We start from the raw sequence: 16,554 nt of genomic DNA, 5'->3' as shown, positions 1-16,554 counted from the left end.
ATTATTTTTGTTAATTTAGGCACCCCAAATTTATTTACAGTATTTTTATTTGCATTTTCGTTTTACAAAAAGCACAAATCAGCCATTTGACACCATTTAAAAAACGTCAGTACTTTCCTTATGCCCACAGTCTTCTATATGGTCCAGCTAACGAAATTATAAATTTTGGGGGGTCCTGGATGGTCTCTCCACTTTTTCATGCACTTCTCTTACATCACATTTGGCAGTCAATTTGCAAACCCCCGCTGCGTGTACCACGAATAGGCAATTTTAATTGGATGGGAGAATGCTCGAGTGTGCGCATTCGTGCGAAGTCTGCGAGTTTTTCATACCTAATTAGATTGACCCCTATGACTGAAATTGTAGCAAACTCTGATGGTCTGAGCTGTTCTCGTTTTTTTCGGGACATTAACAGCACATTCTATGGTCCCTGAGAACATGACTGGCAGCACATGCCATGGTCACAGAGGACATGATGGGTAGCACATGCCATGGTCACTGAGAACATGACTGGCAGCACATGCTATGGTCACTGAGAACATGACTGGCAGCACATGCTATGGTCACTGAGGACCCGATGGGCAGCACATGCCATGGTCACTGAGGGCCCGATGGGCAGCACATGCCATGGTCACTGAGGGCCCGATGGGCAGCACATGCCATGGTCACTGAGGACCCGATGGGCAGCACATGCCATGGTCACTGAGGGCCCGATGGGCAGCACATGCCATGGTCACTGAGGATATTACTGGCAGCACACGTGCATGGTTACTGAGGACATATTTGGCAAAACACTCCATGGTCACTGAAAACATGAATGGCAGCACACGCCATGGTCACTGAGGATATTACTGGCAGCACACGCCATGGTCACTGAGGATATTACTGGCAGCACACGCCATGGTCACTGAGGACCTGACTGGCAGCACACGCCATGGTCACTCACTGGCCTATACAGTTGGCGTACTCGTTTCTATGGTAACAGCCAGGATCAGCAATCGATTATATGGGCTTCGTTATCCGGCTCTAGTGATGGCTGCGTGCCTCAGTGTGGATGACGTAACGTGCGCGGTGACGTAGCACGCAGACGTCGGCGGGTGGGAGACACTGGAAGTGTGGGCAGTGGGTGTTTCGGGTGTCAGTCGGTTCGGGTGGTAATGGCGGACCCGGAGCTGGAAGCTATAAGGCAGCAGCGGCTGGCAGAGCTGCAGGGCAGGCAAGGGGTAAGCTCCATCACTTCTCAGTGCCTAATGTACGGGAGGTTCTGAGGTCTGGATATGGGGATAACGGGGTGTCACATGTACCCCAACATGCATACTCTATGTATAGGGTCTTATAGGGGGTGTCATGTACCCCAATATACATACACTGTGTACTGGTCGTATAGGGGGTGTCACATGTACCCCAACATACATACACTGTGTACTGGTCATATAGGGGGTGTCACATGTACCCCAACATACATGCACTATGTACATGGTCATATAGGGGGTGTCATGTACCCCAATATACATACACTGTACTGGTCGTATAGGGGGTGTCACATGTACCCCAATATACATACACTGTGTACTGGTCATATAGGGGGTGTCACATGTACCCCAACATACATACACTGTACTGGTCATATAGGGGGTGTCATATACCCCAATATACATAGACTGTACTGGTCATATAGGGGGTGTCACATGTACCCCAATATAGCTATATACTGGTCATATAGGAGATGTCACATGTACCCCCACATACATACACTATGTACTGGTCATATAGGGGGTGTCACGTGTACCCCAATATACATACACTGTACTGGTCTTATAGAGGGTGTTGCATGTACCCCAATATAGCTATATACTGGTCATATAGGAGATGTCACATGTACCCCAGCATACATACACTATGTACTGGTCATATAGGAAATGTCACATGTACCCCAACATACATACACTATGTACAGGGTCATATAGGGGGTGTCACATGTACCGCAATATACATACACTGTACTGGTCATATAGGGGGTGTCACATGTACCCCAATATAGCTATATACTGGTCATAAAGGAGATGTCACATGTACCCCAACATACATACACTGTGTACTGGTCATATAGGGGGTGTCACATGTACCCCAATATAGCTATATACTGGTCATAAAGGAGATGTCACATGTACCCCAACATACATACACTATGTACAGGGTCATATAGGGGGTGTCACATGTACCCCAATATACATGCACTGTACTGGTCATATAGGGGGTGTCACATGTACCCCAACATACATACACTGTGTACCTGTGTACTGGTCATATAGGGGGTGTCACATGTACCCCAGCATACATACACTATGTACTGGTCATATAGGGGGTGTCACATGTACCCCAGCGTACATACACTATGTACTGGTCATATAGGGGGTGTCACATGTACCCCAACATACATACATACACTGTGTACAGGGTCATATAGGGGGTATCACATGTCTCCCAACATACAAACACTGTACTGGTCATATAGGGGGTGTCACATGTACCCCAATATACATACACTATGTACTGGTCATATAGGGGGTATCACATGTCTCCCAACATACAAACACTGTACTGGTCATATAGGGGGTGTCACATGTACCCCAATATACATACACTATGTACAGGGTCATATAGGGGGTATCACATGTCTCCCAACATACAAACACTGTACTGGTCATATAGGGGGTGTCACATGTACCCCAATATACATACACTGGTTATACAGAGAAATGTACCCTGATGTATACACACACATAATTTATCTCAATATATACACACTGTATATTGGTTATATAGGTTCTGTGGGGTGATGCAGTGAAACCTATCCCAATGTACCCCTATATATACATACTGTCTGTATACTGGTTATATAGGGCATGTGCGGTGATGCAGTAAAACATATCCCCTATGTACATGTAATACATATGTACAACCACGTCCTGCATACTTGTGCCTATGAATGGGAGTAATTGCCTGCTTCTAAAAATGTGATCGGATATGTCCTAATGATTATCTGTACGTTTGTATGTACTATGCATATCTAGGTTTTTAGCCTATAGTTGTGGCGGCAGCAGGGCCTGTGTACATGCTGTTTGGGAGATGTCTATGAAAACTATTATAACAAAGTATAATGTATTGCATAGCAACCAAACAGACTCTGATCCTGGTAATTCCTATAGAATTCTGCAAAATTTTTATCAAAATCTACTAGAGCATTATATACAATGGCATGAAGCAGTGATGGTCAGGGATTTGAATTCCCCAAAAGTTTTCCTTTTGGTCTAATAGAGCTTAACAAAGTGACCCCTTTTTTTTCTAGTGGAACAATTGCAAGGTCATATTGTGCCATAACAAGGATATTCATGCTGGTGAATATATAGCTATTATCTTCTAGAAGGTGCTAGATAAATGTTAAGTAGAAGTGTATTGGTTGCTATGAGCAACATCTCCACTTTTAATAACCCGCACTTTAGTAAATGTACCCCCGGTCCTCAATTAACACCCAACAGATCATGTTTTCTGTAATCATGCACAGGTGAGCTGATCTATTTTGCTGGGTCAGTAATTATCCCACCTGTTTCCACAGACAGGAATCCTGAAAACATGTCCTGTTGGAGATGCTTGAACCACTGGTTTAGCCGATAACTCATGCTGAGACCACAGACCAGAACTATGTGTAATCACATGCAAATACAGTGTTACATATTACAGAGTTGGTTCTCATGTGTCTCCTTTCCGGTTCTAGGATGTTGGGAGCGAGCAAGGTCAGCAAGAAGCTAAACAAAGGTACAGTATTGTGTGTGTCACTTTCTGCTGCTATTTGATTGGGCAGAGGTTCCCAAATGCTGCCCTCAAGGAACCCCAACAGTTCAGCTTTTAAAGAGATATAGCGTTCCCGCTAGGCTGTTTTAGCGGGGCGCGGCGCCCTGCCCTCCTTCTGGAGGGCAAAAAGCACCCTGCCCTCCAGGAGGAGGGCAAAAAGCGCCCTGCCCTAACAGCCTGCGGGATCCATTCTCACCCGCGGGACGCAGTGTCCCGCGGGTGGACAAACATGCGGTGACCCGGTCACCGCCGGAGAATAGAGGCCGGGCGCATGCGTCCGGCATCTATTCTCCCTTTCTGCAGCGCTTGGGGGCTGCCCGGCATGTCCGTAAGCGCCGGGCACGCCCCCAAGTATGACGAAAAGGGTACGCGTCTTATAGGCACGCCCCCTTTTCATAACCACGCCACCTTTTTGGGCGCGCACAAGATTGCCCTCTCTAGCTCCGGCGCCCTGCCTGCCGCCGGAGCTAGAGGGAACACTATATATATATATATATATTTGAACACAAGTGGTTAAATCAAATTGACTGATGTACTAATCTAGTCACCTATGGTCAAGCATGGATATCCTTAAAACCTGGACTGTTAGGGTGCCTTGAGGACCGAGTTTGGGAACCTCTGTATTAGCTTGTGAACTGCATTTGATAACATTTATTTATACAGAGGAGACATGAACGGCAGAAAGGGGCAGTGCAGAAATGTTATAAACCCCTGATGACTGTGTATAATATCTATGCTGGGTGTACTCATTATTTGAGATCTAAGGCTAGTGCAGCACAATTAGTACTCAGGGTGCAATGTTAAGATAGAAATACCATGATGGTTAGAATTTACACAGGTGGCTTTTTGGAGCATAATGTAGGGGCGCTGAGTTCATAAGAGTGCAGCCTTATCCTAGCTATAGTTGCCGATTCCTTTGGTATAATTGGGCATTACATGTCTCTGCTCTCTCGTTGCAGGGAGGAGGAGATGAGAAACAGCATTTTATCTCAGGTTTTGGGACAGGCGGCTCGTGCTAGGTGTGAGTATCCCCTTATCCTGGGTGTGTGTTTTATACCAGTCACCAACGTTTGGGACAGTGGCTGCTGGTGTTTGTCTGGCTAAACACATTACAGGACATCTATGAGAAATAATTTACAGGTAACAGTGTAAAACGGCTGATGTTGATTATAGCAACCAATCAGAGGTTTCCTTTCATTATCTAAACTATACTGAAAAGTTGACATAATCTAGTTGCTATGGACAAAACCACATTTTATACACTGTTACCTGCAGGACAGGCTTCATGATTGTCACGTCTGTTTTTTCTTATTAGTAATGAAACACAAATCATGATGTGTCTTTACATATATCTGGTAGGAAACTGTATTCCTGCATATTCTGTAAATCATTTTCTGTTAAACAGTGAATAATTTGGCACTTGTCAAGCCTGAAAAAGCCAAAGCTGTTGAAAATTACCTTATACAGATGGCAAGATTTGGACAATTAGGTGGCAAGGTTAGTGTGACCTATTTACCCCTATGTATTAAGTCATTTATTCCCGATGTACCCTCTGTATATGTATACTTGGCAGTAGCAGCGCTACGCTGGGAGCCGGGCGTCCGTGACATGTTAGGGGCTTGATGATGTAGTCATGAATCATTTGACATGGGGTTCAGCCACTGCCATTGTGTCCTATTTATGTCACTTTCACCATATATACCACGGAAGAAAATACACATATATATTTCAGTATAATTGGTCAGATCGCCATGGCAGTAAACAAATTACAACCACACTGTACGTAGCCTCAGGCAACGGGTGCTGTGCATGCGAAATCCTCAGCGGTTAATAAGTGATGGTTTACGCGTTTCGTTGTTCTGCACAGATATCTGAACAGGGACTAATAGAAATATTGGAGAAAGTGAGTCAGCAGATGGAAAAGAAGACAACGGTGAAGGTAAGACATTATTTCTCTGTTTACAGGATTGCTGACGTCATCTCACCTGTAACCCTGCGGTGGGAGGTAACTTGGGGTTACAGTTGTGCGCTTGTGAATAACGGACTCCGTTCAAGTATTAACGGAAATGTTACAAACCATTGCTTAGAAAACTTGTCTGTTCCCTCTGTTATAAATGCTTCAGCCAGTGTATAATTATATTGGTAAGGATGACAGAAGTTCCCGTGACAGTGTGTGTGTGTGTGTGTGTGTGTGTGTGTGTGTGTGTGTGTGGGGGGGGGGGGGGGGGGGGTCATGTGATCGTTCTAAGCCAATGTTTGGACAGCTGGCAGCTTAATGATGTCACACCATCTTATGCTCCTCCCAGTACATGGGAAGTCCCCTCTCATTAATACTCATAGCTGCCCCCGGAGATGGATAATGCTATGTTGGCATGTATTCTGTGTGTAATGTGACGCTGACATTTCTTTTTCCAGTTTAACAGAAGAAAAGTGATGGACTCTGATGAAGAGGATGACTGACGGAGACGCTGCCTTAGAGCACTTGTGTTGCAATGCATGCATTGTCCCAGAGAGGCACTGAATTAAGTTATACACTTACCTGAAAAGTTTGCCTTTATGTGAATTTATTATTTTTTTTTAAATGAGCAGCCAGTACGCTTAAAGGTCCTTAATGGCTAGTTTTGCTGATGGAACTGGTAGTCCCCAGCATCCATACAACAAGTACTGTTACATTTCAGATGGAAGCTCGTCCCCCCCATTGATAGTAAATAATCTGAGCTGCTCATATTCTGAGATCATAATAACCATTCACTGACCCACAACCATGATAAACTTTTGTACAAGAAGTGTAAATGTGCACTATGAGCTTTGGGCCCATTCTGTATTGAAAAATAATTAAAATGTCTTTTGTGCTGTACTAGTACCTCTGACTCTTCCAGCCATGCTGCAACGCTGTTTCTTCATGGGTATATTCTCATTTACGTTCATATAAACCAGTCTGGTTCCATTCAGTAGATGTCTGGTGGGACCATGTTCCTCTGTCTGTTATGTCCTCTGTGCCTCTCTATAATGGTTCCTTCAGGGCTGATAGGTGGAGAATTTCACAGCAGAGAAATTCAGTATTTGGGTTGGCAGGAGTATGAACCCCCCCCGTCTTTCCATCAGTGAGGACCTGTGCTGTTGAGGCTAGTGCGAAGTCTTGTGTTGGGGGGGATCTCTTCATTGCTTCCTTAGTGGCCCCGGAGACACACTTGGTAGACTCAAAGTGGATATAATGTATTACATGAGTTGAATATTGAGCGAGGTAATTATGGACATGCAAAATATGAGCTGTGTCTTCTACCCTGGGCTTCTGTAGCCAGAAAAGGTCTCTAGAAAATAAACTTGGATGAATTTCATATGTAAATTAGGCATGTTGTACAGGGTAGAAGTACGCATTCTTTTAGCAATTTGTGGTTAATGTTAAGCTAGTAGTAGCCAATCAGCTCGTTAAGAGCAAACTTTAATTGAAAGAGTGAGCGCCTGGATGGGCGGGCTCATGGCTACTTCACTATAATATAGTGAATTATGTAATACTCTCCCCCGTAGATAAAGCCAGAACTTGTGTTTTCATGGTAGTTAAGGAACCGTAGATCAACAGAAAATCCTCAGTTGCTCATTGCATGCTGCCGAGTGCTTAAGTCATTCTATGAACATCTAGCTCATGCCATTCATCAACTCTGATCAATCGGTCATCAGGAATGTTGTTGTATTTTTAAGATTACTCCGATTCCTGTTTTGAAACAGTGTTAAGTATTTCCACTGTATAATTTCATTAGTTTATGAGGAACAGCATCAAGCACCGTGTGCGAGCTCAGAAGTCAGATGTGGTTTATTGCAGAATTGAATTAGATCCCTAACATAATTAATACATTCCCATGTATGAAGAGAGAGAAGAAATGGTCACTCAAGAAGGACGACAAAAGGCTCGCTATAATTATGTGAAAAACATACCAGCATGATCAGGGTTATACATAAAAATGCTGGACTATCCGCGGCGTCTGTAATTACATCTACCATGTCCGCAAGAGGAGGCCTCAGTGACTTAGAAACAGGTGTGATTAGTGGGGAGCAGCTTCTATACAGCTGAACTTGTTAATGTCTTACAAGCAACGGTATGAGGTCAGCCTGGAACGTGGAAAACCTCTTCAGATAAGAGTGATGGTGGAAAGTGGTGTGTACTCCTACGATTGTGCAATCTGTGCATTATATAGAAGTGGTCGGATGGTGACTACAACCAGTCCAGAGAATAGTATATCATAGTCTGCAGTGCATGAGCTGGTCATAATATGCATCAGGGAAAGTAGAGTTCAAAGCAAATTGATGTCTCCTGCACCATATCATCTACAGTCCTGAGTGATTGGAACAGTGATGGTTTTATATTGCATGGTGTGTACCCAGCATTAGAGTAGAGATTGGGACAGTTGTAAGGGCACACTAGTGTATGTGTGGGGAGTAGAGGGGAAGTAGAGTAGGTGTGAGTGGTATTAGTTTAGTATAGGTGGGGGGGGGGAGCATTATTGTGAAAAGATGAAACCTTGTGCCGTGACTACTCAGAAGAGCCTAGTTATATCACATAGGCCTTGATTCTGACACAGCGGCGATGTCTGACACAGTGAAGGGATAGTGGGCCTGATTCAGAGCTGAACGCTCTGACCAGAGCGCTCGCTCTGAATCAGGGCCCTTCTGCATGAAAATGGACCGGCCTCCTGGCCGCTCGTATAGCTGTGGGTGACCACCCACACCATATGTGAGCGGCCAAAAAGATGGTCGCGATGGTCTTGACCATCGCGACCTATTGGACTTGCGACGGAGACCCTGCGGTAGGGTCTCCCTGCCACAAGCCCTGGAGTGATTTTGGCTCTATCAGAGCCAAAATCACTCCCACTGACATCACTAGTGATGGGGCCGGATTCAGACGGTAGGCGTTCCCATGGGAACGCCTCCGTCTGGCAGGCACACCCACCAAAGGGGGCGTGCTGTCAATCAACATCGACAGCACGCCCCCTTTGGTGCGAGACCCGGAGTGATGGAAAGCCCGTCGCTCCCTCCGTCATGCGCAGTGGGGAACATCGACCCGCTTGCGAGCGTCCTGACGCTCACGAGCGGGTCTGAATGACCCCCAGTGTGTGCAGTCGGAGTTGCAACTGAATCACACGGTCTCACAAATGTTTTTAAACTGTATTGGGCAATGACAGGGAGGTGGCTTAGTGGACGCACAGAGGTGGTCAGTCTTATAGGGGTGTTATCGGAGGGCCGTCTGCAGTGGTTGCGCAGACACAATTGTACACCGAGAGGGCCGTATTCACACAGATCATCTGCCATAGGTAGTGCAACCATTGTTTTTTCAGTGTTTATGGATGCTGAAAGTGGACATCTCAGCCCTTACACATTCAGATGCACGGATGTCCACTAGGGAAGGATGGACATCCTGAAAACCTGGACTGTTGGGGTGCCTTGAGGATCAAGTTTGGGAACCACCCCTTTATGGGACTGCAATAGCGATGGGTAGATTTGCAATTATAATTTTTCACAAATGTACAACCAGGGAACACTACCTACCTGCCATCACCCAGAAGCCATCACCTACTACTTCCTGACACTGCTCAACCGGCTCCGCTTTTCCGTACCAAGAAAGTCTGTTTGCAAACGTAACCCATCTTCCTGCAACAGCCCCTCTCTTCATTAGCTCACTGAACAAATTCCTTGCGCCTCAGTGAGTAGAGTAGATTTACTAAAGCTTCTAAAAATTAAGTGCGGTGTTGCCCATAGCAACCAATCCCATGTGGTCTCATTTTCTAGGATGCAATAAAGAAACGATAGATGGAATCTGATTGGTTGCTATGGGCCGCAACACTTTTAGAAGCTTTAGTAAATCTACCTTAGTATCTCCTACACAAGTCTATAACATTAAAGGCCTGCACATTAAGCAGGCCATCTAAAGCATGAGGCATTGGGATTGTCATTTGAAGTTACAGAGTAGGTCAAATTCAACAATGTGTCAAGTGCTGCACCCCATGCACGATACTACACCCTCCAGCAGCTTCACCTGGTCATTTTACCCATTATTGCATAATGTGTACTATTTTTACTACTATTATAATTACTGCAATATGTTCTCACTTAATTTGCAGTTGATCAACTAAGTAGTTCTTTGTTGCACGGTAACAGATTAATTACACAGCATCAGTGGAATGCTGGGGTTAGAACCCTGATAGAGGAAGGAGTGACAGAGTGTGTGATAGGTGGTTGTACACAAGTAAAAAAACAAAAACAAGGAGTAGCGCTTATCAATAAAGCAGCTGTAAGGAGGAGGGTGTAAGTCTCTTCAATATAAAGTCAAAATAGAAAAAACAGCGCTAGGGTGAAGCATTTAGGTCTATTGGGTGGGGTTTAAGAAATCAACCCTATGTAGTACTAAATGTTATTTATCTGAGCCAGATGCCATTATATCAGACATATAAAACACAATTTAACAATGAATCACTTCCTAAACAGGAACAGTGGTATAATACACACTTACATAAAATCGCATGTGAAAGTATAGGTGTGCACCAAGTGACTGAGTATATCTCTTAATTGTATGTTGGATCCTATTGTGGAGGAAAGTTATTAGTGGTTAAGTCCCGGAATACTGTCCAGCAATGTAAAGAGACGTTAGCAGGGTGTTCTCGCAAGAATGTCCACATATGCAGGGATGTCCAGTAGTGTCTCTGTGGAAATAGGTAAGCCGGTCCGGAACTGATGGCAAATGACCATAAAGTGTTTAGAATCCTCCTCAGGTCAATTCAGCATACAAATGAATGAAGTCAAATTCTCATGCAGATAAATGGTACCAGATCCAAGTGAATGGGACCAGGCTCAAAGCGTTTCCGTGTGGAAGTACCCACACCTTCATCAGGAGCACCTGATGTGTTTTATATGTCTGATTAAATGTTTATCTGAGCCAGATGCCATTATGTTTAATAACATTTAGTACTACATAGGGTTGATTTCTTAAACCCCACCCAATAGACCTAAATGCTCCACCCTAGCGCTGGTTTTTCTATTTCTCGGTTGTACACAAGTCACTGGGAAGCAAAGGGGAGGTAAGATGTGGTGCAGTCATTGTTGAGTGCAGAGCGCGTTTAAAGGAGAATGAAGAGCGGTGCTAAAGATAGGCATGCAGCAGGGAAAGGAAATAGGTTTTGCAGGGGCAGGTTATAGGGCGAGATGATATTTTGGTCTTTGGTTACTGTTAAGAATGTACAGAGTGCAGATCAGGGAGAGTATGATGGAGAGGATGGATTGGACAGCATATGATGGAGAGAATGTACAGAGGGTGGAGCAGGAGAGAATGTACAGAGGGCGCAGCGGGGAGAGTATGATGGCGAGAATGTACAGAGTGCGGATCAGGGAAAGTATGATGGAGAGAATGTACAGAGGGCGGAGCGGGGAGAGTATGATGGCGAGAATGTACAGAGGGCGGAGCGGGGAGAGAATGTACTGGGGTGGATCGGGGAGAGTATGATGGCGAGAATGTACAGAGGGTGGATCGGGGAGAGTATGATGGCGAGAATGTACAGAGGGTGGATCGGGGAGAGTAAGATGGCGAGAATGTACAGAGGGCGGAGCGGGGAGAGAATGTACTGGGGTGGATCGGGGAGAGTATGATGGCGAGAATGTACAGAGGGTGGATCGGGGAGAGTAAGATGGCGAGAATGTACAGAGGGCGGAGCGGGGAGAGTATGATGGAGAGATTGTACAGAGGGCGGAGCGGGGAGAGTATGATGGAGAGAATGTACAGAGGGTGGATTGGGGAGAGAATGTACAGAGAATGGATCGGGGAGAGTATGATGGAGAGAATGTACAGAGGGCGGAGCAGGGAGAGTATGATGGAGAGAATGTACAGAGGGCGGAGTGGGGAGAGTATGATGGAGAGAATGTACAGAGGGTGGATCGGGGAGAGTATGATGGAGAGAATGTACAGAGGGTGGATCGGGGAGAGAATGTACAGAGGGTGGATCGGGGAGAGAATGTACAGAGGGTGGATCGGGGAGAGAATGTACAGAGGGTGGATCGGAGAGAGTATGATGGAGAGATTGTACAGAGGGCGGAGCGGGGAGAGTATGATGGAGAGAATGTACAGAGGGTGGATCGGGGAGAGTAAGATGGCGAGAATGTACAGAGGGCGGAGCGGGGAGAGTAAGATGGCGAGAATGTACAGAGGGCGGAGCGGGGAGAGTATGATGGAGAGATTGTACAGAGGGCGGAGCGGGGAGAGTATGATGGAGAGAATGTACAGAGGCCGGAGCGGGGAGAGTATGATGGAGAGAATGTACAGAGGGTGGATTGGGGAGAGAATGTACAGAGAATGGATCGGGGAGAGTATGATGGAGAGAATGTACAGAGGGCGGAGCAGGGAGAGTATGATGGAGAGAATGTACAGAGGGCGGAGTGGGGAGAGTATGATGGAGAGAATGTACAGAGGGTGGATCGGGGAGAGTATGATGGAGAGAATGTACAGAGGGTGGATCGGGGAGAGAATGTACAGAGGGTGGATCGGGGAGAGAATGTACAGAGGGTGGATCGGGGAGAGAATGTACAGAGGGTGGATCGGAGAGAGTATGATGGAGAGATTGTACAGAGGGCGGAGCGGGGAGAGTATGATGGAGAGAATGTACAGAGGCCGGAGCGGGGAGAGTATGATGGAGAGAATGTACAGAGGGTGGATTGGGGAGAGAATGTACAGAGAATGGATCGGGGAGAGTATGATGGAGAGAATGTACAGAGGGCGGAGCAGGGAGAGTATGATGGAGAGAATGTACAGAGGGCGGAGTGGGGAGAGTATGATGGAGAGAATGTACAGAGAATGGATCGGGGAGAGTATGATGGAGAGAATGTACAGAGGGCGGAGCAGGGAGAGTATGATGGAGAGAATGTACAGAGGGTGGATCGGGGAGAGTATGATGGAGAGAATGTACAGAGGGTGGATCGGGGAGAAAATGTACAGAAGGTGGATCGGGGAGAGAATGTACAGAGGGTGGATCGGGGAGAGAATGTACAGCGGGTGGATCGGGGAGAGTATGATGGAGAGAATGTACAGAGGGTGGATCGGGGAGAGAATGTACAGAGGGTGGATCGGGGAGAGAATGTACAGAAGGTGGAGCGGGGAGAGACTGTACAGAGGGTGGAGCGGGGAGAGACTGTACAGAGGGTGGAGCGGGGAGAGTATGATGGCGAGAATGTACAGAGGGTGGAGCAGGGAGAGTAAGATGGAGAGAATGTACTGGGTTGAATCGGGGAGAGAATGTACAGAGGGCGGATCGGGGAGAGTATGATGGAGAGAATGTACAGAGGGCGGATTGGGGAGTGTATGATGGAGAGAATGTACAGAGGGCGGATTGGGGAGAGTATGATGGAGAGAATGTACAGAGGGCGGAGCGGGGAGAGAATGTACAGAGGGTGGATCGGGGAGAGTATGATGGAGAGAATGTACAGAGGGCGGAGCGGGGAGAGTATGATGGAGAGAATGTACAGAGGGCGGAGTGGGGAGAGTATGATGGAGAGAATGTACAGAGGGTGGAGTGGGGAGAGTATGATGGAGAGAATGTACAGAGGGTGGAGCAGGGAGAGTAAGATGGAGAGAATGTACTGGGTTGAATCGGGGAGAGAATGTACAGAGGGCGGATCGGGGAGAGTATGATGGAGAGAATGTACAGAGGGCGGATTGGGGAGAGTATGATGGCGAGAATGTACAGAGGGTGGATTGGGGAGAGAATGTACAGAGGGTGGATCGGGGAGAGTATGATGGAGAGAATGTACAGAGGGCGGAGCGGGGAGAGTATGATGGAGAGAATGTACAGAGGGCGGAGCGGGGAGAGTATGATGGAGAGAATGTACAGAGGGCGGAGTGGGGAGAGTATGATGGAGAGAATGTACAGAGGGTGGAGTGGGGAGAGTATGATGGAGAGAATGTACAGAGGGTGGAGTGGGGAGAGTATGATGGAGAGAATGTACAGAGGGTGGATCGGGGAGAGTATGATGGAGAGAATGTACAGAGGGTGGATCGGGGAGAGTATGATGGAGAGAATGTACAGAGGGTGGATCGGGGAGAGAATGTACAGAAGGTGGATCGGGGAGAGAATGTACAGAGGGTGGATCGGGGAGAGAATGTACAGAAGGTGGATCGGGGAGAGAATGTACAGAAGGTGGATCGGGGAGAGAATGTACAGAGGGTGGATCGGGGAGAGAATGTACAGAGGGTGGATCGGGGAGAGAATGTACAGAGGGTAGATCGGGGAGAGACTGTACAGAGGGTGGAGCGGGGAGAGTATGATGGTGAGAATGTACAGAGGGCGGAGCAGGGAGAGTAAGATGGAGAGAATGTACTGGGTTGAATCGGGGAGAGAATGTACAGAGGGCGGATCGGGGAGAGTATGATGGAGAGAATGTACAGAGGGCGGATTGGGGAGTGTATGATGGAGAGAATGTACAGAGGGCGGATTGGGGAGTGTATGATGGAGAGAATGTACAGAGGGCGGAGCGGGGAGAGTATGATGGCGAGAATGTACAGAGGCTGGATCGGGGAGAGAATGTACAGAGGGTGGATCGGGGAGAGAATGTACAGAAGGTGGATCGGGGAGAGAATGTACAGAGGGTGGATCGGGGAGAGCATGTACAGAAGGTGGATCGAGGAGAGTATGATGGAGAGAATGTACAGAGGCTGGATCGGGGAGAGAATGTACAGAGGGTGGATCGGGGAGAGAATGTACAGAAGGTGGATCGGGGAGAGCATGTACAGAAGGTGGATCGGGGAGAGTATGATGGAGAGAATGTACAGAGGGTGGATCGGGGAGAGCATGTACAGAAGGTGGATCGGGGAGAGTATGATGGAGAGAATGTACAGAAGGTGGATCGGGGAGAGAATGTACAGAGGGTGGATCGGGGAGAGCATGTACAGAAGGTGGATCGGGGAGAGTATGATGGAGAGAATGTACAGAGGGCGGAGCGGGGAGAGTATGATGGAGAGAATGTACAGAGGGCGGAGCGGGGAGAGTATGATGGAGAGAATGTACAGAGGGCGGAGCGGGGAGAGTATGATGGCGAGAATGTACAGAGGCTGGATCGGGGAGAGAATGTACAGAGGGTGGATCGGGGAGAGTATGATGGAGAGAATGTACAGAGGCCGGAGCGGGGAGAGTATGATGGAGAGAATGTACAGAGGGTGGATCGGGGAGAGTATGATGGAGAGAATGTACAGAGGGCGGATTGGGGAGAGTATGATGGAGAGAATGTACAGAGGGCGGATTGGGGAGAGTATGATGGAGAGAATGTACAGAGGGCGGAGCGGGGAGAGTATGATGGCGAGAATGTACAGAGGGTGGATCGGGGAGAGAATGTACAGAGGGTGGATCGGGGAGAGTATGATGGAGAGAATGTACAGAGGGCGGAGCGGGGAGAGTATGATGGAGAGAATGTACAGAGGGCGGAGCGGGGAGAGTATGATAGCGAGAATGTACAGAGGCTGGATCGGGGAGAGAATGTACAGAGGGTGGATCGGGGAGAGAATGTACAGAAGGTGGATCGGGGAGAGAATGTACAGAGGGTGGATCGGGGAGAGCATGTACAGAAGGTGGATCGGGGAGAGTATGATGGAGAGAATGTACAGAGGCTGGATCGGGGAGAGAATGTACAGAGGGTGGATCGGGGAGAGAATGTACAGAGGGTGGATCGGGGAGAGAATGTACAGAGGGTGGATCGGAGAGAGTATGATGGAGAGAATGTACAGAGGGCGGAGCGGGGAGAGTATGATGGCGAGAATGTACAGAGGCTGGATCGGGGAGAGAATGTACAGAGGGTGGATCGGGGAGAGTATGATGGAGAGACTGTACAGAGGGTGGAGCGGGGAGAGTATGATGGCGAGAATGTACAGAGGGCGGAGCAGGGAGAGTAAGATGGAGAGAATGTACTGGGTTGAATCGGGGAGAGAATGTACAGAGGGTGGATCGGGGAGAGTATGATGGAGAGACTGTACAGAGGGTGGATCGGGGAGAGTATGACGGCGAGAATGTACAGAGGGCGGAGCAGGGAGAGTAAGATGGAGAGAATGTACTGGGTTGAATCGGGGAGAGAATGTACACAGGGTGGATCAGGGAGTGTATGATGGAGAGAATGTACACAGGGTGGATTGGGGAGAGTATGATGGAGAGAATGTACAGAGGGTGGATTGGGGAGTGTATGATGGAGAGAATGTACAGAGGGTGGATTGTGGAGTGTATGATGGAGAGAATGTACAGAGGGCGTATCGGGGAGAGTATGATGGAGAGAATGTACAGAGGGCGTATCGGGGAGAGTATGATGGAGAGAATGTACAGAGGGTGGATCGGGGAGAGTATGATGGAGAGAATGTACAGAGGGTGGATCGGGGAGAGTATGATGGAGAGAATGTACAGAGGGTGGATCGGGGAGAGAATGTACAGAAGGTGGATCGGGGAGAGCATGTACAGAAGGTGGATCGGGGAGAGAATGTACAGAGGGTGGATCGGGGAGAGCATGTACAGAGGGCGGATCGGGGAGAGTATGATGGAGAGAATGTACAGAGGGTGGAGCAGGGAGAGTAAGATGGAGAGAATGTACTGGGTTGAATCGGGGAGAGAATGTACAGAGGGCGGATCGGGGAGAGTATGATGGAGAGAATGTACAGAGGGCGGATTGGGGAGTGTATGATGGAGAGAATGTACA

General features: G+C 47.6%; 1 protein-coding gene across 1 annotated transcript; it reads left to right on the top strand.

Annotated features, from left to right (window-relative positions):
- Positions 1–1,049: 1,049 nt before the first annotated feature.
- Positions 1,050–6,715, top strand: PDCD5 (programmed cell death 5). Its single transcript, XM_088451129.1, has 6 exons — positions 1,050–1,223; positions 3,776–3,816; positions 4,812–4,873; positions 5,258–5,349; positions 5,720–5,791; positions 6,268–6,715. Exons 1-6 carry the CDS (start codon positions 1,158–1,160, stop codon positions 6,310–6,312), a joined length of 378 nt encoding a protein of 125 aa, XP_088307255.1. The 5' UTR covers positions 1,050–1,157; the 3' UTR covers positions 6,313–6,715.
- The last annotated feature ends 9,839 nt before the right edge of the window (positions 6,716–16,554 follow it).

Source organism: Taudactylus pleione, unplaced genomic scaffold (genome assembly GCF_031769625.1).
Source record: "Taudactylus pleione unplaced genomic scaffold, aTauple2 ptg000537l, whole genome shotgun sequence".
NCBI classification, from domain to species: Eukaryota; Metazoa; Chordata; class Amphibia; order Anura; family Myobatrachidae; genus Taudactylus; species Taudactylus pleione.
The sequence above is the reverse complement of the archived record's forward strand: the minus strand, read 5'-3'. Positions and strand labels throughout refer to the sequence as shown.

Bases quoted from the DNA above. Each gene is read 5' to 3' on its own strand.
- PDCD5 (XM_088451129.1), top strand. From the start codon at position 1,158: ATGGCGGACCCGGAGCTGGAAGCTATAAGGCAGCAGCGGCTGGCAGAG. The intron at 3,817-4,811 runs GTACAGTATTGT...CTCTCGTTGCAG, and splicing joins CAGCAAGAAGCTAAACAAAG to GGAGGAGGAGATGAGAAACA. The intron at 4,874-5,257 runs GTGAGTATCCCC...TCTGTTAAACAG, and splicing joins ACAGGCGGCTCGTGCTAGGT to TGAATAATTTGGCACTTGTC.